Consider the following 22,154-nt stretch of genomic DNA (forward strand, 5'->3'; position numbering starts at 1 on the left):
CCTAGCCGTGGTTGAAGTTGGCAGAGTTCTTTTTTTTTTTTTTTTTCCCAAGATTTTATTTATTTATTTGACAGATACAGGGAGACAGAGAACACAAGCAAGGGCAGAGGGAGAGGGAGAAGCAGGCTCCCCACTGAGCAGGGAGCCCAATGTGGGGCTTGACCTGAGCAGAAGCCAGATGTTTAATGACTGAGCCACCCAGGCACCCCACAGTCCCAGGACTTCCATTAGCACCCCCAAAATCACATTTAAATGCCACATCCCTTTATTCTCTTTCAATATGGAATAGCCACTTAGCCTTTCTTTGTCATGCACAGCCCTGGCATTTTTGAAGGTCAAGGGCCTGTTGTCTTATACAATGTTTGGTTTTAAAGTTTTAATGCACTCAAGAGTTACCTGGGAAGTTTATGGAAACCCCAGCTTCTGAGTCTGAGCTGGTCTTTGTTGTTAGCCCCTGAATCACGTTTTTATAAGATACTTGATAATTCTGATGCTGGCAATTTGCAGGCCATACTTAGTGACTTGCCACTTTAGGAGCTATCTTGAGAGATGGTGAAAGGCCAGACGGTTAGGACCTAGCCCCTCAAACCCTTCTTCATCCTGCATAGCTTTCTTTCGACACTGTTCTGTTCAAAAGAAAAAGATTTTCTGACAACCACTTGCTACGGCATAGAAACCAAGTTCTAAAACATGACGTACTAGACTTCCAGTGACTTGGCTCCTGGCTACCTCTCCAGGTCTACCTCTTGCCTTCCTCGGCCTTTCACTTTTAGACCTCAGCAAAGATGATCTTCTTGTAGCCTCAGAATAGATCCATCTTACCACTGTGCTTTTTCTCCTGTTGTCTTCTCTGCCTGAAACATATTAAATTTTAGTAAGGCATCAAATTCTAGTAAGGCTCATATAGAGTTCATTTTAAGAAGAGTTAGAAAGATTGAGTGATACTGATGTACACAAACGGTTCTGCTTGTTCAGAAAACTGGATCAAATCCAGCCTGGAAATCTCGGGGAATGTTTTCTTGAGAGAATTGATCCTTAAATTATGATGCAGTCTTAAATGACAAAGTTGGGCATTTAGCAGAGAGCAGAGAGTGACTTCCTTGAATTCTTAAAAAAAAAAAAAAAAAATTGGGGGGGCGGGGGTCCGTGGTTTTGTGGTCTTATATGTGAATTCTTTCCTTATTTGAGATATAATATGTCTGGGACTAGAAGTAACTCATTCAGAGCCTTTTGACTTCTGTCATCTCTTACCAATATTTATTCTCCCCTTTCTAGAGAGAATAAAACACTATTTGATAGAAAGATAGAAGCAACTTAGCTGAGGGATTCTGCTTTGTCATCCATCAGGATGATGATTGTTAAAATAATCCCAGCAGAACAGATTTAAACATTCTTTGATATATAAGTAAAATTTACACCTTGTCAATATCTATTCATGTCTTAACTTAGTATTTTAACCTTCCTGACACTGTTCTTCTGTGTCTCAGCCACTCTCTTATCAGTCCTTGTTATGTAATCTCCTTGTCATGTTTCTTCATGTTCTTTTAAAAATCTGATGGTCATCTGCTTCCCAGAAGTCTCATGTTATACTGTCAAGTATTGTGCCAGATACTAGGATAAAGTAGAAATACAGTCTATTCTCAGTAAGGAGAGTGACAAGAGGCAACAGAAATATAATGTGATCAATGCTATGTGCTGTGTTATGGGATTATATAGGAGTTGTTTGGGGAAAGGGGAGTACCAGAGAAATTATCTCAAGAAAGACAACTGTTAGAATTCCAGGGTCCAAATGAATATATATATATATATATATATATATATATATATATTTTGCCAAGATATGAATCGATTAAGAATTAGGACAAGGGACACCTGGGTGGCTCAGTGGGTTAAGCCTCTGCCTTCAGCCTAGGTCATGATCTCAGGGTCCTGGGATCGAGTCCCGCATCGGGCTCTCTGCTCAGCAGGGAGCCTGCTTCCCTCTCTCTCTCTCTGCCTGCCTCTCCGACTACTTGTGATTTCTCTCTGTCAAATAAATAAATAAAATCTTTAAAAAAAAAAAAAAAGGATTATACACAATGACCAAACAGAATTTACCTCAGAAATGTGAGACTGATTTAACATATGAGAAAATTAAACAATGTAGATTCCCAGGAAGATGGTGGAGTACGAGGATCCTATGACCACGTCATCCCAAAGACAGAGCTAGGTAAAATAACCCAGAAAGTGACCCACAGACTGCAGAACAGACTCATGATAGCTAGAGATGTGTAGAGAAGAGGACACATTCTTGTTCTACCCCACAAGAGGAGGGTAGGAAGGGCAGAGATGAGGCCGGGAGCTAAATGGACTGGTGGGACTATTAGCTACAGGGAGGAATGCCACAAAGATGGAAAGGGAAGAGTACCAGACCCGCACAGCAAGAACCCCAGGCCTGGAGAACCTGCAAGAAAACAAGAGGGGCATAATTTTGAGAGTTCTTAGAATCGGAAGAGCTTAATACCTGGAAATTTAAAAATCAGTGGGCTCAACTCTTGGGAGAGCCAGGACGGCAACAGGAAACTTCATCCCTCCCCCCCCTTAAAGAAACAGCACAACATACAGCCCCACTGAGATACAGCACGAACACAGCAGTTTGAAAAACACATGGGATATATAGGAGGGAGATTTGTTTACTCATCTCAGAGTGTGTTCTAGAGGGGCAGGGATCTTTGGGAGACTTCTCCAGAAATAAAAGAACTAGCAGGTGCCATTTCCCTACCCCACCTACCAGCCTAGATACATGGACACCTGTGGGACACCATACAGTGCCAACACTCGTGACCTAACTTGCTAACAGTGTGCCCCACCCCCACATTCTCTTTCAGACGCACCCCTCCAAGCAGTCCTCAGCTCCACGTTGTCTCCCCCAGCAGACCTGCACAAACCTCCTAACTCCACGTGAACTGCCCCTCCAATTTACCACTGGCAGGAACCCACTTAAGGCAGTTCCACAGGCCTGGAAGGGTGCATGCAGCTATGAGAGACCAGCACCATTCCAAAGTGACTCCCACACACACCAGTCCACCTGCAGCCCTCGCAGTAGGCTGGGGCAGACATGTAGTCTGACAGCAGGTCACACCCACCAACCAAAGCTTCTCAGACAACACAGGGAAAGTGCCCAGCAGGTTGGTGCTACAGTATCTCTGGCAAATGCTTAGTTTGACTCCAACTCAAGCCCAAAGCAGTCCTTGATTAGCACACTGACAACACAGGATCAAAATGCTACCCACACTAGGCAAAGAGAGCCAATGCTGATGACTGCACTGGAGGCCAAAGTGACTCAACCATAATAGTAAGGTGCACAAAATACAAAAGATGAGATGCCCTTTAAGCACCAGGTTCTGGTGAGCAGGGGACATTGCATTATAGGGTACCACAAAACCTCTTCTTCACAGGCCACTACTTTGGAAAACAGGAGATATAGCTGACTTTCCTAACACCTAGAAACAGACACTGAGAATTATGTTCCAAATGAAAGAAAAGGACAGAATCACAGCAAGAGAACTAAACAAAATGGAGATGAATAAATGCTTGATAGAAAATTTAAAGTAATGGTCACAAAGATACTCAATGGACTTGTGAAAAGAGTGGAGGACCCCAGTGATACCCTAAACAAATAGATAGAAAGCCAATCAGAGATGAAGAACTCAATAACTGAAATTAAAAATATGTCAGTTGGAAAAAACAGTAGACTAGATGAGACAGAAGAATGGATCAGCATCCTGGAGAACAGTAATGGAAAGCAATCAAGCTGAATGAGAGAAAAACATAATAAAAATTGAAATCAGACTAAGAAAACTCAGTGACACCATCAGGTCTAATAATATTTGCATTATAGGAATCCATAAGGAGAAGAGTGAGAAATGGGAGCAGAAAATATATTTGAAGAAATATCTGAAAACTTCCCAAATCTGAGAAAGAAAACAAAAATCCAGGTCCAGCAGGCTCAGAAAGACCCCAACAAAATCAACCCAAGGAGCTCCACACCAAGAGACATAGTAATAAAATAGGAAAAAGTTGTGACAACAAGAGAATTTTAAAAGTAGCAAGAGAGCTTTCTGCCTGTGGACGCCGCCGAGTAAGCATCGTTAAAGTCCCCCCCTCCCACCGCCGTCATGTCTAAGTCAGAGTCTCCCAAAGAGCCTGAACAGCTGCGGAAGCTCTTCATCGGAGGTCTGAGCTTTGAAACAACCGATGAGAGTCTGAGGAGCCATTTTGAGCAATGGGGAACACTTACGGACTGTGTGGTAATGAGAGAGCCGAACACCAAGCGCTCCAGAGGCTTTGGGTTTGTCACCTATGCCACTGTGGAGGAGGTGGATGCAGCCATGAATGCAAGGCCACACAAGGTGGATGGAAGAGTTGTGGAACCAAAGAGGGCTGTCTCAAGAGAAGATTCTCAAAGACCTGGTGCCCACTTAACTGTGAAAAAGATTTTTGTTGGTGGCATTAAAGAAGACACTGAAGAACATCATCTAAGAGATTATTTCGAACAGTATGGGAAAATCGAAGTGATTGAGATCATGACTGACCGAGGCAGTGGCAAAAAGAGGGGTTTTGCTTTTGTAACATTTGATGACCATGATTCTGTAGACAAGATTGTCATTCAAAAATACCATACTGTGAATGGCCACAACTGTGAAGTAAGGAAAGCGCTCTCTAAGCAAGAGATGGCTAGTGCTTCATCCAGCCAAAGAGGTCGAAGTGGTTCTGGAAACTGGTGGTGGTCGTGGAGGTGGTTTTGGTGGGAATGACAACTTTGGTCGCGGAGGAAACTTCAGTGGTCGAGGTGGCTTTGGTGGCAGTCGAGGTGGTGGTGGATATGGTGGCAGTGGGGATGGCTATAACGGATTTGGTTATGATGGAAGCAACTTTGGAGGTGGCGGAAGCTATAATGATTTTGGCAATTACAACAATCAATCCTCAAATTTTGGACCCATGAAAGGAGGCAATTTTGGAGGCAGAAGCTCTGGCCCTTATGGTGGTGGAGGCCAATACTTCGCCAAACCACGAAACCAAGGTGGCTATGGTGGTTCCAGCAGCAGCAGCAGCTATGGCAGTGGCAGAAGGTTTTAATTACTGCCAGGAAACAAAGCTTAGCAGGAGAGGAGAGCCAGAGAAGTGACAGGGAAGCTACAGGTTACAACAGATTTGTGAACTCAGCCAAGCACAGTGGTGGCAGGGCCTAGCTGCTACAAAGAAGACATGTTTTAGACAATACTCATGTGTATGGGCAAAAAAAACTCGAGGACTGTATTTGTGACTAATTGTATAACAGGTTATTTTAGTTTCTGTTCTGTGGAAAGTGTAAAGCATTCCAACAAAGGGTTTTAATGTAGATTTTTTTTTTTTTGCACCCATGCTGTTGATTGCTAAATGTAATAGTCTGATCATGACGCTGAATAAATGTGTCTTTAAAAAAAAAAAAAAAGTAGCAAGAGAAAAAATAATTACATACAAAGGAAACCCCAGAAGGCTACTAGCTGATTTTTCAGCAGAAACTTTGCAGGCCAGAAGAGATTGTCATACTATATTCAAAGTGCTAAGAGGACAAAATAATACTCTAGCAGCCAATAATAGTCTACCCAGCAAGGCCATCATTCACAATAAAAGAAGAGATAAAGAGTTTCCCAAATAAAAGTTAAAGGAATACATGATCCCAAAGCCAGCCTTACAAGAAATGCTAGAGGGGAGTCTATGAGGGAAAGGAAAGACCATAAGCAGGAGTAAGAAAGTAGGAAGCACAACAGCAATAAAATTATATCTATAAAAAATCAGTCAAGGATTTCACTAAATGAAAGAATGTAAAACATGACACCATATACCTGGAATGGAAAGAGTAAAGAATGAGTTCAAAATTAAGCAACTATCAATTTAATATAGACTGCCATATATCTAAGATGTTATATAGAAAACTGACAGTAACCACAAGTCAAAAATCAGTGATACACAAAAAATAAAGAGGAATCCAGGTATCACTAAAGAAAGCCAGCAAATCATGTGAGAAGAGAGCAAAAGAAGAAAGGAATGGAGAACTACAAAATCGACCAAAAAACAAGTAACAAAATGGCAATAAGTACATACCTATCATAGTCACTTTGAATGTAAATGGACTATATGTGCCAATCAAAAGACATAGGGTGACAGAATGAATAAAAAGCAAGACCCATCTATATGCTGCCTACAAGAGATTTGTTTAGACCTAAACATACATGCACATTGAAAGTGAAGGAATGGAAAAATATTTACCATGCAAATGGAAGTGAAAAGAAAGCTGAGGTAGCAATAGTTACATCAGAAAAAATATACTTCAGAGTGAAACAAACAAAATACACTTCAAAACAAGAGACAAAGAAGTACATTACATAATCATCAAGGAAACATCCAACAAGAAGTTATCACATTTATAAATATTTATACACACAACAGATACATAAAGCAGCTAGTAACAAACATAAAGGAAGTAATCAATAGTAATATAATAATAGTAGGGGACTTGAACCACCCCACTTATATCAATAGATAGATCATCCAAACAAACAGAAAATCAACAAAAACACAGAGGCATTGCATGACACATTGGACCAGACGGATCTAACAGATATATGCAGAACATTTCATCCCCTGAAACAGAATACACATTTGACAAAGTCCAACATTAATTCATGATAAAAGTCTTCCACAAAGTAGGTTGAGAAGGAACATACCTCAAAATAATAAAGGCCATATATTTAAAAACCCACAGCTAACATCATACGCAATGGTTAAAAACTGAGAGCTTTCCCCCTAAGATCAGGAACAAGGATGTCCACTCTTACCACTGTTATTCAACACAGTACAGGAAGTCCTAGCAATCAAGACAAGAAGAAGAAGCATCCAGATTTGTAAGGAAGAAGTAAAACTTTCACTATTTGCAAATGTCATGATACTACATATAGAAAACCCTAAAGACTCCACCAAAAAATTGATGAGTGACAGCAGGGAGCCTGCTTCCCTTCCTCTCTCTCTGCCTGCCTCTCTGCCTGCTTGTGATCTCTGTCTGTCAGATAGGTAAATAAAATCTTTAAAAAAAAAAAAAAACTGATGAGTGAATTCAGCAAGGTTGCAGGATACAAAATCAATATACAGAAATTTGTTGCATTTCTATACACTAATAATAAAGCAATAGAAAGAAAAATTAAAACAATCCCACTTACAATTTCACAAAAAAACTAGGAATAAACTTAACCAAGGAGGTAAAAGACCTATATTCTGAAAACTATAAAACACTGATGAAAGAAACTGAAGATAACACAAATGGAAAAATATTCCATGCTCATGGATTGGGAGAGAAAATATGGTTAAAATGTCCATACTACCCAAAGCAATCTACAGATTTGATGCAATCCCTATCAAAATACTAACGGTATTTTTAATAGAATTCAATCAAATAACACTAACATCTGTGCAGAACCACGAAAGACCCTGAATAGCCAAAGTCATCTTGAAAAAGAACAAGAGTAGAGGTATCACAATCCCAGATTTCAAGGTATGCTACAAAACGAGAAATCAAAACAGTATGATAACACAAAAATAGATCAGAATAGAGAGCCCTAAAAAAACAAACAAAAACAAAAAAAAACCCCAACTATTTGGTCAATTAATCTTCTACAAAGGAGGCAAGAATATGCAATAAGAAAATGGCGGTCTCTTTAACCACTGTTGTTGGGAAAAGTGGACAGCTACATGCAAAAGAATGAACCTGGACCGCTTTCTTACACCATACAGAAAAATAAATTCAAAATGGAGTAAGGTCTTAAATGTGAGATCTGAAACCATAAAAAGTGTACACTAAGAGAGCATAGGCAGTAATTTCTTTGACATTGGCTATGGCAACATTTTGCTACATATGTCTCCTAAGGCAGAGGAAACAAAAGCAAAAATAAACTATTGAGACTACATGAAAATAAAAAGATTTTGTACATCAAAGGAAACAATCCAGAAAACTGAAGGACAACCTACCAAATGGGAGAAAATATCTGCAAATGGCATAGCTGATAAACAGTATCTAGAATATATAAAGAACTAATACAACTCAACACCCAAAAAAAAACCAAAGAATCCAATTAAAAATGGGCCAAAGATATGAACAGACATTTCTCCAAAGAAGACGTACAGATGGTCAATAAACACATGGAAAGATATTCAGCATCACTCATCGTCAGCAAAATGCAACTTAAAACCACAATGAGATATCCCCTCATACCTATCAGAATTGCTAAAATCAACATAAGAAACAACAGGTGTTTGCAAGGATGCAGAGAATCGGGAAACTTTGTGCACTGTTGGTGGGAATGCAAGCTGGTGTGGCCACTATGGAAAACAGTATGGAGATCATCAAAAAATTAAAAAGAGAATTACCATATGTTCTAGTAACTCCACTACTAGTATTTACCCAAAGAATACAAGAACACTAATTCAAAAAGATCTGTGCAACCCAATGTTTATTGCAGCATTATTTACAATAGACTTGGGCCTACAAGATGTCTATCATTGTTGCCAGCCATAGAAAAGCCATCAAAATGTTGGGTCTGCCATTAAATCACATTTTCAACATGTGGGACGAGAAGAACATCCTCTGATTTGGAATAGTTTGAAGATGAGAATACAGGAAAACACTACAGTAAAATAATTTATATGCTGTTTCTCTAAAACTGTTTGAAGATCTTTGAAGAAGCACCAAGGACTGTACAAAAGGATTCACTGCACCTGAACTATTTGTATTGTGTGTAGGTTATGACAAAAACCCATACACTGGGGGGGAAAATGACATTTAGGGGAAGAAAGACTGCTTCAAAACCCAAAGATAAGTTACCTAAAGGGGCAGCCAAATGAAACCGCCAGAAAAACTTTAATTTATTTGAAATCCACCTTAAGATTACCTCCGTGCTTTATAAACATTTTCCCTGAGAAAGAAGTTTAACATATGGTGACGGGGTGTTTCAGAGGGTCTAAAAAGAATGGACATTTCAGACATGCAGTGCCTACATGATGAATTTAAAGATGCAGATGGCCTGAATGCCAGAAAGCTAATCTGCTAAAAACAAGCTTGTATATTTTTAGAAAGATGGAAACTAATTCCTTACAAGTCCAAAAACCTGCTGTTGCCAGTAAGTAAAATCATATTCCATACTCAGGTTTGTCTGTTGATGGGGTCTCTAACTTGATGTCATTGCACTGGACCGCCACCAGGGGCCAGTGTAAAAGTGGGCTCGGTAAGAGGAGACGGCAAGTCCGGTCTCTGAATGTGCTCAGTGTTAACACTACATAAAGGAGGAACATCCTAAAGGTACAGGCAATTCAGAGAAGTATTATCAGAAAAGGAAACACAAAGTGCAAAAAGATCCTTCTTTATCACGGGACATAAACCCGTTATTGTTCATTTTTTTTTTTTAAGATTTTATTTATTTGACAGAGAGAAATCACAAGTGGCAGGCAGAGAGAGACAGAGGAGGAATCAGGCTCCCTGTGGAGCAGAGAGCCCAACGTGGGGCTCGATCCCAGGACCCTGGGATCATGACCTGAGCCGAAGGCAGAGGCTTTAACCCACTGAGCCACCCAGGCGCCCCTGATTATTGTTCATTTTTATTAAATATAGGAAGTATCTGTTAGCTCGATTATATTTACATTCATCTTTTAAAATCTTATATTTATGTGTCTTAAAAATGCACAATATGGATTATAAAATTTAAATATCCAATAAAAAATTAAAATCTGTATCAGAGAGAAACAAAAATATTGTTCTATTATTCTCACACATAACTGCTTAATATGTTCTATAAATTACTGCTAAACACCACTGTTAACTGGTCCTATTGTTTTGCTTAAATAATAGTGTTTATGTAACAGAAAAGCAAATAAAAAATACCTATTTTCAATACCTATTTTATATTTTAATGTTAAAATAATACGTGTGACGTATAGCTAGCTACCTGTTACATATTATACTACTTTTTTGGTCTGTCATGGCTGTGTCCTAGGCAGGCTCTCTAAACAGTTAGTCACCTGACTGTACATGTATATATCCTTCATAGATCTAACATATGTATTTTCAGTTCTGAATTGTTTGACAGTTATTGGATAGGCATTTCTACTGTTTGCTATTCTCTTGAAACAGTTTAATTAAAAAGCTTATAGGGGAAATATGTACTAATAAACTTCATGTCTGAGTAAAACAATGGCAGATTAATTGAAGATAAACTCAGTTAAAGTAGCCATTAAATGTATGAATGAGGCAACTGTCAAGAAGTAAAAGTACTAAATTTCATTAATCTTTTTTAAAAAATCTCCATTCAGATATTTTATGGCTTATTCTCTTTTTAGTGAAAATACCGGGACGAGCTCCTGCTTGGTTTCTAAAAAGATATTTGAGGTAGGAGAACTAGATTTCTTCTACCCGATTACCTTATTCCTTTTCCTCTGGCTTCTATGATTTTGATTTTGAATTAAAGCAACAGGTAAAAGTAGCTTTTTTATAACAATTGTTAATTGATGTCTCTTTATATTCTCCATAGTATCTGTAGGCTGATGTTAATACATAGCAGTGCTTATCTGATACCATTTGAAGGATATTGAGATTTCAGTATTCCCAAACTATCCCCCTTGGATGCCTTAAAATCTACAATTAGACATTTATTTCTATGCATTTGTCATGGCATTATCTGAGTTTCTCCTTTTTCAAAAAAAATAGACATATTGCTGGTATAAGATAATTACTTAGTTCTTTGGGATGGATGACTATCCCATCACCACGTAGAAGAGCGATTGGAGCGTCCATCAGGCAGGGCTAATCCTAGTACCTGGAAACCAGAGGAAGTATAGAAAGTGAATTCAGGAATAACATAGGTAAACCTGGTAGTTTCTCTAAACCAGTAATTATTATATCACTAGCTCCCTTGGCAAGTTTTCCTATTCTAGGAATAATGACATGAGCTACCATCAGAACCATGGAATAGTAAGTATCTGAAGGTAGACTGAATGTGTCCAACAGAGGAAACATGGTATGCACTTTCTTCCTCCCATGGCTCTTCTAAGAACTTGGTTTCTACTCAATATAATGGGTTCTGGGGAAATATGTAGACTCTCCTGTCCCCCAAAACCTACAAAATGGGTAAGAATCCATCTTTGGGCATGCCTGTACTTAGCTCTAGAACTGAACGAACTAAGACAATTTTTTAAAAAATCTATCTATAGAAAGATACCAAACAATACAGTAAAATAAGAGAAAGTAGAAAAAGTATTGGAGTTACAAGCTGTCAATTCTGGACCCGTTCCTCCCTCTTATTAGCTGCATGATGTTGAGCAAGTAAGCTTAACCAGTCTGATTCCTTAACACTCCCTCTCTGATGTAAGATGGGGATAACACCGGCCATCCTGCCTACACCATAGGACTGGTAATACAATATCCATAAGTCTCCTTTACATTCTGCGAGGTGTCATATACAAATATAACATGGCACTACATTACTCTTGCTTAGATAGATCACCAGTGACACTGAAATCAGAGTACGCAATTTCTTTCAGCTCCCAAAATAGGATTCAGAGGCTCAGCAAAGACCAACAAAGACAGTTGTTAGAAACTGGTGAGAAGACAATCCACGAAATAATTCAGCCCAAGAGCACTAATTTGTATGGAAACTGTTTCAAAGTAAAATCCTTCAAGTGTCCCATGAGCACGCACACTCCCAGCTGGGCTGAGAAGACAAGGATACCAGCAGAAGGTGGTTTGTTTGTTTGTTTGTTTGCTTAGGATTTTAATAAAGACAAAGGTTACTTTCACTGTATCATCATTAATAAATCCTATGAAATTTGGAACTGTTTATAATCAGAAAGGATTAATAGCCATTTTATTCCTGATTCTGAAAAGTGCTTGCCTTATTTAACTTCTATATAAGTTTGATACAGAAAAAAATTTTAATATAGCTTTGGAAAAAATCTATTTAATTGCCTTATTCCCAATACCTCATCCTTGTTGCCTGCTTCATACCAGAGTATAAAAAATGAACTAATACACATGATACGAATGAATCTCAAAATCATTGTGCTGAGTACAAGAAGTCAGACTTATGAAATGCTGTATAAATCTCATGTATAGGAAAAAAAATCTCATGTATAGGAAATGCAAACGAATTTATAGAGAAAAAAAAAAACTAGGTAAAGCTTTCCTGGAGGAAGATGGCATAGAGCAGGCGATGAAGGGAAGAATGGACTAGAAAGGAACACGAGGCATCTCTTACAGATGTGTTTTTCTAGATCCCGAATGTGGTGATGGTTTCACAATTGCTTACAGCTGTTGAATTGCCCGTTTCAGTTTCCAGAGCAACTAAGTGAAGCGGAGTTCTATTCTGCGGAGATGGTAAAAACTGAGGGCAGATGAGCACATCGGTTTAGGCTTGTTTTTGAAAGGCCTTTCAGACACTGAAGCAGAAGTACTGAGTTAGCAGTTGGGTATGAGTCTGGAGTTCTAGGAAGAGGTCTGGGCTGGATACACATGTAGAAATTTTGAGATAAAGACCACATTCTAGGGCGTGAGCCTGGATCAGACCCTTAAGTGAGGACACATATAGAAGAGGGTTATGGAGCAGACCCGCGGGTGTCCAGTACTGATGGATCAGAAGAAGAAGAAGAAGAACCAACAAAGATATATCTCTAACCTTTTTACAAAGCATAATGTATTTCATGCTTTTATTCTAAGTGTATTCTACTTTTTCTTACGTTGTCTACACACCATCTTGGGCATTATAATTGTACGTAATCTTGCCGCGTCCTTTAAAATGTCTACTAGTCTTCCTTCAGGCTTTACTCAGGGTTTCTTTTTATCCTTCAGCTCTCTTGCTGAGTATATAGAATTTTTAAGAATTGTGTCAAAATACACATGAAATAAAATTACCATCTTAACTGTTTTTAAGCCTAAAGTTCAGGTATTGTTAAGTACATTCACCTTGTCATGCACACTGTCTCCAAAATTCTTCTCATCTTACTAACCTGAGACTCTGGACCCATTTCACAACTCCCCCACCTCCCTCCGCCCTGCTCCTGGCAACTCTCCTGCTTTGAATCTCTCTTTGACTGTTTCTTAGATAAGTAGAATCAAATATTTGGAAGACAAATACATTGTCTTCTTGTGACCGGTCTGTTTCACTGAGCATAATGTCTTCAAGTTTCATCCGGGGTGTGGAAGGTGTCAGAATTTCCTTCCTTGTCAAGGGCTGAGTGGTACTCCATTTTACATATGGACCACGTGTTGTCTGTCCATGCATCCGTCAGTAGGCACCTGGGTTCCTTCCACCTTTTTGGCTGCTGTGAATTGAATAATGCTGCTTCTATGATCATATACAAATACCTCTTTGAGACTCTGCTTTCAACTCTTCAGGGCATAGACCCGGACATAGAATTGCTGGATCATACAGGAATTCCATTCTCAATTTTTTGAGGAACCACCATACTTTTCTTCACAGTGACTGTACCATTTGCCATTCCCAGCAACAGTGCACCAGGGTTCTAATTTCCCCACATCCTTACCAACACTTGTTATTTCCTGAGGTTTGTTTTATAGTAGTCTTACCTAATGCAAGGGGGAAGTAAACACTTTTTAATGTTATTAAAAGGACCACAATTAACAAACAATTGCTGTGTATCCTGTAAGTAAGGAGGGATTTCGGCCATGCCCTTCTCACGGTCATTCCCATATCTCCATCCTTCTGTTTCTCAAGATCAGAAGCTCTGCGGTCACCACTGATTCTTCTCTCATCACACATTAATTCACTAGTAAAATCTCAAAATGTAGGATTATATAACAGCAGGGTCCTGCTAAAACAAACCTCGGATGGTAACACTCAGCTGCTCAAAACCCTTCAGTAGCTCCCCATTTCACACTCAGTAAAGTCGGTCTTTACAATGGCCTGTACGGCCCCATGTGAACGCTGTCCAAGCCACCTAGCCGAGCTGCTGTCTTAGCTCTTTCCCCATAATTCAGTCTACTTTAGCCACTTGTGCCATCTTGGTGATCAACAAACTAACATGCTCCTCACTCAGGGCCTTTGCACCTATTATTTTTCTTGCCTAGAATGCTCTTTTACTCTGGTATCTGCTGGACTCACTCCCTAATTCCTCTGACATTCCTCAACTGCACAGGGAGGTCTTCCCTGAGCGCCTTGTAAAAAACAGAAGTCAACCCCTCCCCCAAGAATTCTTTATTTCCCTCCCCAACGCTATTTTATCCTGTAAACTTCAGCATTATCTGACATACTCTATATATTACTTATTTGCTCTTTTCTGACCCTGTAATTACAATATAATGGATAAAGATCCTTGGCACATAATGTTCAATAAGTAATTGTTGAGTTGATTTAGTTCATGTATCTGTGCGTGTATTTGTGGTTGCTCCCCAGATCTGCATCACAACTTTAAAAGCAGAATGAAAGAATGTACTTCTTTCCCGAGCAAGAAGACTGGCATAAATTGGACAGATGATGAAAAGAGAATCTACAGGGATAAAAGAATAGCTCAAACTCAAGAGATTCTGCAGTATTTGCTCCCTATCATGGAAAGCACTAAAAATGTACAAACCCCTCAGAAGAAACAAATACTCAACCCAAGAACCAACTTCCAAATTCAACATCAGTAAGTCGATACAATTTTGTCATTCTCAGATATTGACTACATTTTTATAAGGAAGCAAAGTTTAGTAATTCATTATCCTAAGAAATAAACATACGCTCTTAAAAATGGTGGCAGCTACACTGCATTTGACAAAGGGACAAAAACCCAAAGCCATCAGAGAACAATAGATAGGTGACAGGAATAGGTTATCAGGTCTTAATTGATCATGTGCATGAAATCACTCATTAATTTGGATCTCTGAGTAAGTATACGTGCATAACGTATGACGGTAGCCTGACTTCAGATTTCTCCAATGTGTTTAAGGCTTATAATCCTAGGATGCAACCAGAATAAGAAATAATTACCTTGAATTACTTAAGCGTATTGATAGAGGAAAGCATAAAGAATAAGACCAGATTTCTTTTAAAGATAAAAAAAAAATAGAACCATCACTAAGACTAAAAGGAAACACGTATACCTAAGAGACAACAGCAAGCTGAAAACATTATTAACAAATCTTTATGAGGTATCTTTGTACTAGACATGATTCTGTGTTTGCACACACACCATGTGTATTTTACACTCTGTACCTAAGGAAATTGAGGTGCAAAGAGTTTAAGTGATTTGTCCAAGGTCACACAGCCAACAGACAATCTGTTTTCAGAATCTGTTATATTCCCTTTAAAATACAAATGAAAAACAGAGGACCAATAAACTAAATATTCACAGATGACCTACACATCAATGACAAAATTTTGAATATTTTAGTAGGAAAATGAGCAAAGGCTATGAACCAGAAATTCACAAAAGAAAAAAATTGGTCAATAAATATTTTAAATGTTTAATTTCACTTAAAGGAGTGCAAATTAAAACAATAATGAAATACTATTCGTTTTTGCCTCTCGATGGAAGAATTAACTCACTGATGGTTGGAATATGAATTCATACAGAGTTGTGTTTCTTTTGGCTTTGGGTGGGTTTTTTGATGCAGAGTTTTGAAAGGCAATCCAGCAATGTAAATGAAAAATCCTCCATATTATATATAAATTTTGACTAAAAAAATTCCACTTTTAGAAATTAAACCTAGGAATGGGGCGCCTGGGTGGCTTAGTCTGTTGTTTCTGACTCTTGATTTTAGCTCAGATCATGATCTCAGGGTTGTGAGATCGAGCCCCTCTTCAAGCTCTGTCCTGAGCATGGGAATCTACTTAGGATTCACTCTCTCTGGGGTGCCTGGGTGGCTCAGTGGGTTAAAGCCTCTGCCTTCGGCTCAGGTCATGATCCCAGGGTCCTGGGATCGAGCCCCGCATCGGGCTCTCTGCTCCATGGAGAGCCTGCTTCCTCCTGTCTCTCTGCCTGCCTCTCTGCCTACTTGTCATCTCTGTCTATCAAATAAATAAATAAATAAAACCTTTAAAAAAAAAAAAAAGATTCACTCTCTCTCCTTCTCCCTCTGCCCTCCCCCATCACTTTCTTTCTCTCAAAAAATGTGCTCACTTCAGCAGCAGGTATACTCAAAAAAAGGAAATTAAACTTCCGGAAGTGTGGGGTGGAAAACCTAGGTAAGAGGTTTCTGTAGTGATGTTCACTTCTTTATTTAAGATTTATTTATTTCAGAGAGATAATGAGTGAGGGTGGGCAGGGAGAAAATCTGAAGATTCAGATGCTTAACCGACTGAGCCACCCAGGCGCCTTGATGTTCATTTCAGTATTGTTTAAAAGCGTCCAAGAAAAAGGAAACGAAATGAACCTAAATGTTCAACAACAGAAAAAGTGCTTAAATATAGTATATCCATAGAATGAAGTATTATGTAGCTATGAAATATTGTACAGATTAACATGTGATAATGTTCACAATGCATAAGTGAATAAAAACTACTAATCAACTTTGTTATGTTGCATTTACAGACTATACAAGTCTATTTAAAGTGTGCCTATTATACACATACACACCTAGAAAGATCTCCAGTAGCACGTAGCCCCAACAATGGTTCTCTCTGGATAAAGCCCTGACAGAGGGTGATATTCCTCTTTATGCTTTCCCCACAACTTTTTTTTTTTTTTAAGATGTTACTTATTTATTTGACACAGAGAGAGAGATCACAAGTAGGCAGAGAAGCAGGCAGAGAGAGAGGAGGAAACAGGCTCCCCTGCTGAGCAGAGAGCCCGATGCAGGGCTCAATCCCAAAGACCCTGAGATCATGACCTGAGCCAAAGGCAGAGGCTTAACCCACTGAGTCTCCCAGTGACCCCCAACTCTTGATTAATGCCACATTAATAGAAAAAAATGTGTAGGGTGTAACTGAGTATATTCTTTTTTTTTTTTTTAAAGAATTTATTTATTTATTTATTTGACAGACAGAGATCACAAGTAGGCAGAGAGGCAGGCAGAGAGAGAGAGGAGGAAGCAGGCTCCCTGCTGAGCAGAGAGCCCAACATGGGACTCGACCCCAGGACCCTGGGATCATGACCTGAGCCGAAGGCAGTGGCTTAACCCACTGACCCACCCAGGCGCCCCGTAACTGAGTATATTCTAATAGAGTAAACAAGTCGATTTTTAGAGAAAGTGGAATTTTAGAGAACATTTACTTTAACTAGATGTATATAGGTTAGGCACTGAGGCCCAGAGTAGAAGTCGGGAAGCTTGGGTCAGAGCAGGTATCTCAACAAACATACCCTCTTGGCATTCACAAGTACAGGATTGGAGTAGTTCCAAGTAGTTCTCACATTCTCATTTCTTAATAGTATAACCAGCAAAGTCCATAAAACTATAAGGATAGGCAACTGGTGACAGTTTCTAATCAGAAGGGATAGCTATCGTGCTGGGGAAGGCAGGGCCTAACAGAAATTGTGTCTAATATGTCAGCTAATATGGGCGAGACAGAGAGCACAGGCCTGGGCAAACAAGGGACCAGTCACATTATGATAACACAAGCGGACTCAACGATCCAGAAACTAATAACAAAATCACAGTTGACCTAGGCAAAGATGACAGTCAAGACATAGCTTGATTTTTTGATTTTTAATTTTTAATTCTTTTTTTTAATAAATATAAGAGAATTTTTTTTAAGATTTTTTATTTATTTGACAGAGATCACAAGTAGGCAGAGAGGCAGGCGGAGGGCGGGGAGCAGGCTCCCCACTGAGCAGAGAGCCCGATGTGGGGCTCCATCCCAGGACCCTGGGATCATGACCTGAGCTGAAGGCAGAGGCTTTAACCCACTGAGCCACCCAGGCGTCCCTTGATTTTTAATTCTTATATTCATGAGCGGTCTCTTACACACTTTGAACCCTGAAGCGTACTCAGTGTGGACTGGCCTGAGTCTGGAAGGGCAGACAGCTAATAGATTGTATTAATTAAGAACCCTTTGGGTGCAAATAAGAGAAACCAATTTAAGCTACTTTAATCAGAAAGTACAAGGTCGGGTAGGAGGGAAGAAGTATAAGAAAGTCTAAGACAATTTATGGCAATAAAGGGTAGAGAGAATTCAGTCAGGTCTCAGAAAAGGGCTGAAACTAGGGAATGGAAAGCCGCCTGAACTTTGTCCATCTTCAGTCTCCTCTTGTCTCTCTCTGCAGAAAACTCTTCATACCTCACACCGGCACAAATTTGCAACCCCCAACACTTGCGCTTTCAAGACTCTCTCTTCTTCCCAATTCAAAGTTACAGGGAAAGAGAATCTGGTTGGCAACCATGCCAGTGGGTAGAGAACAGATCGTTACAAATGGCGGACGACCCTTGTGGGTCAAGAGGTAGTCCCCAGAGAAGGGCACCTTGTGCCTGGGGTAGGCCCTTCCCCAAAGGATCTACCGTAGGTATACATGGAAACAAGAAAAAAATAGGAAAATAGCAAGCAAGACCATTCTTTTTTTTTTTTTTTTAAGATTTTATTTATTTGACAGACAGAGATCACAAGCAGGCAGAGAGAGAGATGGAGAAGCAGGCTCCCTGCCAAGCAGAGAGAGCCCGATGCAGGACTTGATCCCAGGACCCTGGGGTCACGACCTGAGCCGAAGGCAGAGATTTTAAACCACTGAGCCACCCAGGCGCCCCCCAAGCAAGACCATTCTTAACAGATTAATTCACTATATACTTCAATACAATCAAGTGGATATTTTTTGCTCTTTGAACTTATTTCTTTATGACTTTATATATTTTGTCTGACTGACTCGGCACACGTAATGTCACCCATAGGAAGTGATTACAGAGTAAAGTGAGACTAACCCCCAAAATGAGAAAATCATACTTTTGTCAAGCCATTTTAGACATCTTTCCAAGTTTGGACTAGGGAGAGAATACTTAATGTACTTTAACGGCTGGCAGAATTATTATACTAAAGAATGTAACATTTGAACGTAATTATGGGGCTGGAACTTCAATTGTCTGTTCTGTTCTTAACCAAAATGAATGGAGTCTAGGTGGATGCTAATCAGTATCAGATTAGCAAGAGGCCGGACACCTCTTCCTCCCTGTCAAACACTGGTCAGAAATCAGATATTAAGGATTAAATCTCATATTCAGCATTCCATCTATTAATGATAAAAATTCTTTTTTTTAATGATAAAAATTCTTGAGAGGGCGCCTGGGTGGCTCAGTGGGTTAAGCTGCTGCCTTTGGCTCAGGTCATGATCTCAGGGTCCTGGGATCGAGTCCCGCATCGGGCTCCCTGCTCAGCAGGGAGCCTGCTTCCCTCTCTCTCTCTCTCTCTCTGCCTGCCTCTCCGACTACTTGTGATTTCTCTCTGTCAAATAAATAAACAAAATCTTTTAAAAAAAAATTCTTGAGAAAGACTATGCATATCAAAATGTGACTGGAGAGATTTTTCACTTCGAGGAAAAAGAAACAGATGCACTTTCCATCTTTTGGACTCATATCAATCTTTTTACTGACTATAGAAAAAACTGTGTAGGGTTTAACTGAGTATATTCTAATAGAGTAAACAAGTCGATTTTTAGAGAAAGTGGAATTTTAGAGAACATTTACTTTAACTAGATGTATATAGGTAGATGTATAGAGGCCCAGAGTAGAAGTCGGGAAGCTTGGGTCAGAGCAGGTATCTCAACAAACATACCCTCTTGGCATTCACAAGTACAGGATTGGAGTAGTTCCAAGAAATCATGACCAGAAACTGAAGACCTAGATCATTCTCACAGGAAACAATGGTAAAAATCCTAAGGGAAGATGAATTCACCACAAGATTTAAAAATAAGACTTAAACTGTGACAAATACCTAAAGACTACAAATACCTAGGGTACATGACAAGAGAAAAACTCATGTATTTCATTTCTTTCCTAGACAAAAGCCAGTGACTTACATAAATGTAAAGAGATTCAGCACATCTTGGACACCACCCAGAAATCACCCTCTTATAAGCCAACGGAATCTAACGGTCAGCTCTCTAGAGTGGCTCCAGTCCGTGTCCCAGAGCCCACTTGAAAACCTGTCACCTCTTAAAGTGCCCAAGAAAAAGAAAAAACACTCTCGAATCAAGGCCACAAAGACTAAAGACGTAAAACCTGTCAGCAGCAAATGGGAGACTTATCCCTCAAGTCTCGAAAAGGACGCGGATATTAGCAAAGAAGAGAGTCTTCAAGCTGAAGAATGCAACGAGCAAAACTCTTTGCAAATAGCTCCACATCCAGCTAAAAATAAGGATGAGCAACCAAGTAAAAAGTACAGACAACCTGCCTTCTATTTGAACCTCCAGAGAGACAAATAATTCAGCTTTATGCTACTCTGAAAACCTTGGATGAAAATACCATATGCCTACCTAGTAAAAAGGAAAAGAAAGAAAGAAGCCCTCCCTACCTTCTCTCGCGCGCCCCCCCTTACAGATACATATGCATATCCCAACTACAAGGTCCAGATAACCCATCTTCATTAGTGGCAACATCTTTCAGAGATTTAGAAAGAAATCCAGAGAAAATACAGAAAATTTAAAATCACTTATTTATATTTAATTTTTGTCAGGATGGAAAAAAAAATCTATGAACTTCTGAATTCTTCCAAAACAACGTGTGCATTAGAACACCAAAAAACTAAGAACTCAAGGACGAATGACCTCTACTATCAATGCCTCTAACATTCCTAGTAGGCACCTTAATAAATCAATCAACATCTTTTCTTGAATTTCTTTTAGTGTGCTAGAAACCATCAATGGTATAAAAGACATTTCTCCCCATTAGATTACTGTATAATTGTACATGTAAAACACACAAGACTAACATAATTACAGAGTAAGATGGTACCTAGGAAAGTGCTAAGTTGTACACATGTGACAGTTAAAGAAAATACTATGAATTAGAGAGTGTTAATTGCACAAAGCAAGTGTGTCATAAAATAGCACCGAAATGGATAGTTGATGGTTTACAGTGGTCATTTTACTTCTCAAAATGTAGCAACAATGTAAAAGATGAGATGTGCTGTTTGCTTTAGAGCTAATAAATGTCCATTTCCAGCCATTTATTCATGTGAAAGCAAGTGGAACATCTCACAGTTTGTCATTCATAAGACGACAGTGGAGGGATTCCTCAAGGACACTACAGAGAAATAGGCACGTCAGGCAAACAAGTCAAGGTGGATGTGATGAGTGAGAAAACAAGAGTCACAGGTCACCAGTGGTGTCCATTGTGGGGTAAGGCTAAGCAGAATGAGAATCAGGTAGATGAGGCACATGAAAGATACAGGCTATAAGCTAATTAGGTTATGGTAGCAAGATGAAACTAAGAAAACCCAAGGTTGGGTAGTCTACTCCCAACAATCCCAAAAGCCAGAGGGTTTGAGAACTCACTGGGATAGTAAAATAACTATATTTCTGTTTTGATTTTATTTTCTGTTTTAATAGAGTTTATTTTTTAGAATAAGTTCACAGCAATACTGAGCAGAATGTATTTCCCATAAACCCCTGGACACCCACACCTACATAGCCTCCCCATTATCACCATCGCCCACCATCTGTTAGAACTAAGGACCCTATACTGATACATCATGACGATCCAAAGCCCATAGTTTACATTAGGGTTTACTCAGGATGTTGTACTTTCTGTTGGTTTGGACAAATGTCTACTGAGATCTACCATTACAGTACCATACAGATTAGTTTCACTGGGGCCCCTGGGCTCGCTCAATTAAGCAGAGTCCTGGGATCAAGTCCTGCTTCTGGCTCCCTGCTCAGCAGGGAGTCTGCTTCTCCCTCTCCCCCTCCCCCACTGCTCATGCTCTCATGCTTTCTCAATCTCTCTCAAATAAAATCTTTAAAAAAAAAAAAAAAGAGTAGTTTCACTGCCCTAAATATTCTCTCTGCATATTCATCTTTCTCTCCCCATTAAACCCTGGCAACCACTCATCTTTTTGCTGTCTGTATAGTTCAACCTTTTCCAGAATATCAGATAGCTGGAATCATATTGTATTTAGCCTTTTCAGATTGACTTATTTCACTTAGTAATATGCATATAAACTTCATCATGTCTT

General features: G+C 39.4%; 1 protein-coding gene and 1 pseudogene across 6 annotated transcripts in view; both read left to right on the forward strand.

Moving 5' to 3' along the window:
• Window positions 1-20,813, forward strand: part of AGBL3 (AGBL carboxypeptidase 3) — a 59,184-nt gene extending 38,371 nt beyond the window's left edge. For 3 of the 6 annotated variants that reach the window (XM_059171902.1, XM_059171904.1, XM_059171903.1), the window contains 4 exons: window positions 10,405-10,453; window positions 11,605-11,801; window positions 14,472-14,703; window positions 19,980-20,813. In XM_059171902.1, the coding sequence (XP_059027885.1) occupies window positions 10,405-10,453; window positions 11,605-11,801; window positions 14,472-14,703; window positions 19,980-20,403 (902 nt within the window). In that variant the 3' untranslated portion in view covers window positions 20,404-20,813. Of the gene's footprint in view, window positions 1-2,867; window positions 3,168-10,404; window positions 10,454-11,604; window positions 11,802-14,471; window positions 14,704-19,979 lie in introns of those variants that run through there. The other 3 variants (XM_059171907.1, XM_059171905.1, XM_059171906.1) reach the window with 3 other exon arrangements.
• On the forward strand, window positions 4,126-5,393 carry LOC131829796 (heterogeneous nuclear ribonucleoprotein A1-like; annotated as a pseudogene).
• Window positions 20,814-22,154: the final 1,341 nt, after the last annotated feature.

This window comes from Mustela lutreola, chromosome 4 (assembly GCF_030435805.1).
Source record: "Mustela lutreola isolate mMusLut2 chromosome 4, mMusLut2.pri, whole genome shotgun sequence".
Classification (NCBI taxonomy): Eukaryota; Metazoa; Chordata; class Mammalia; order Carnivora; family Mustelidae; genus Mustela; species Mustela lutreola.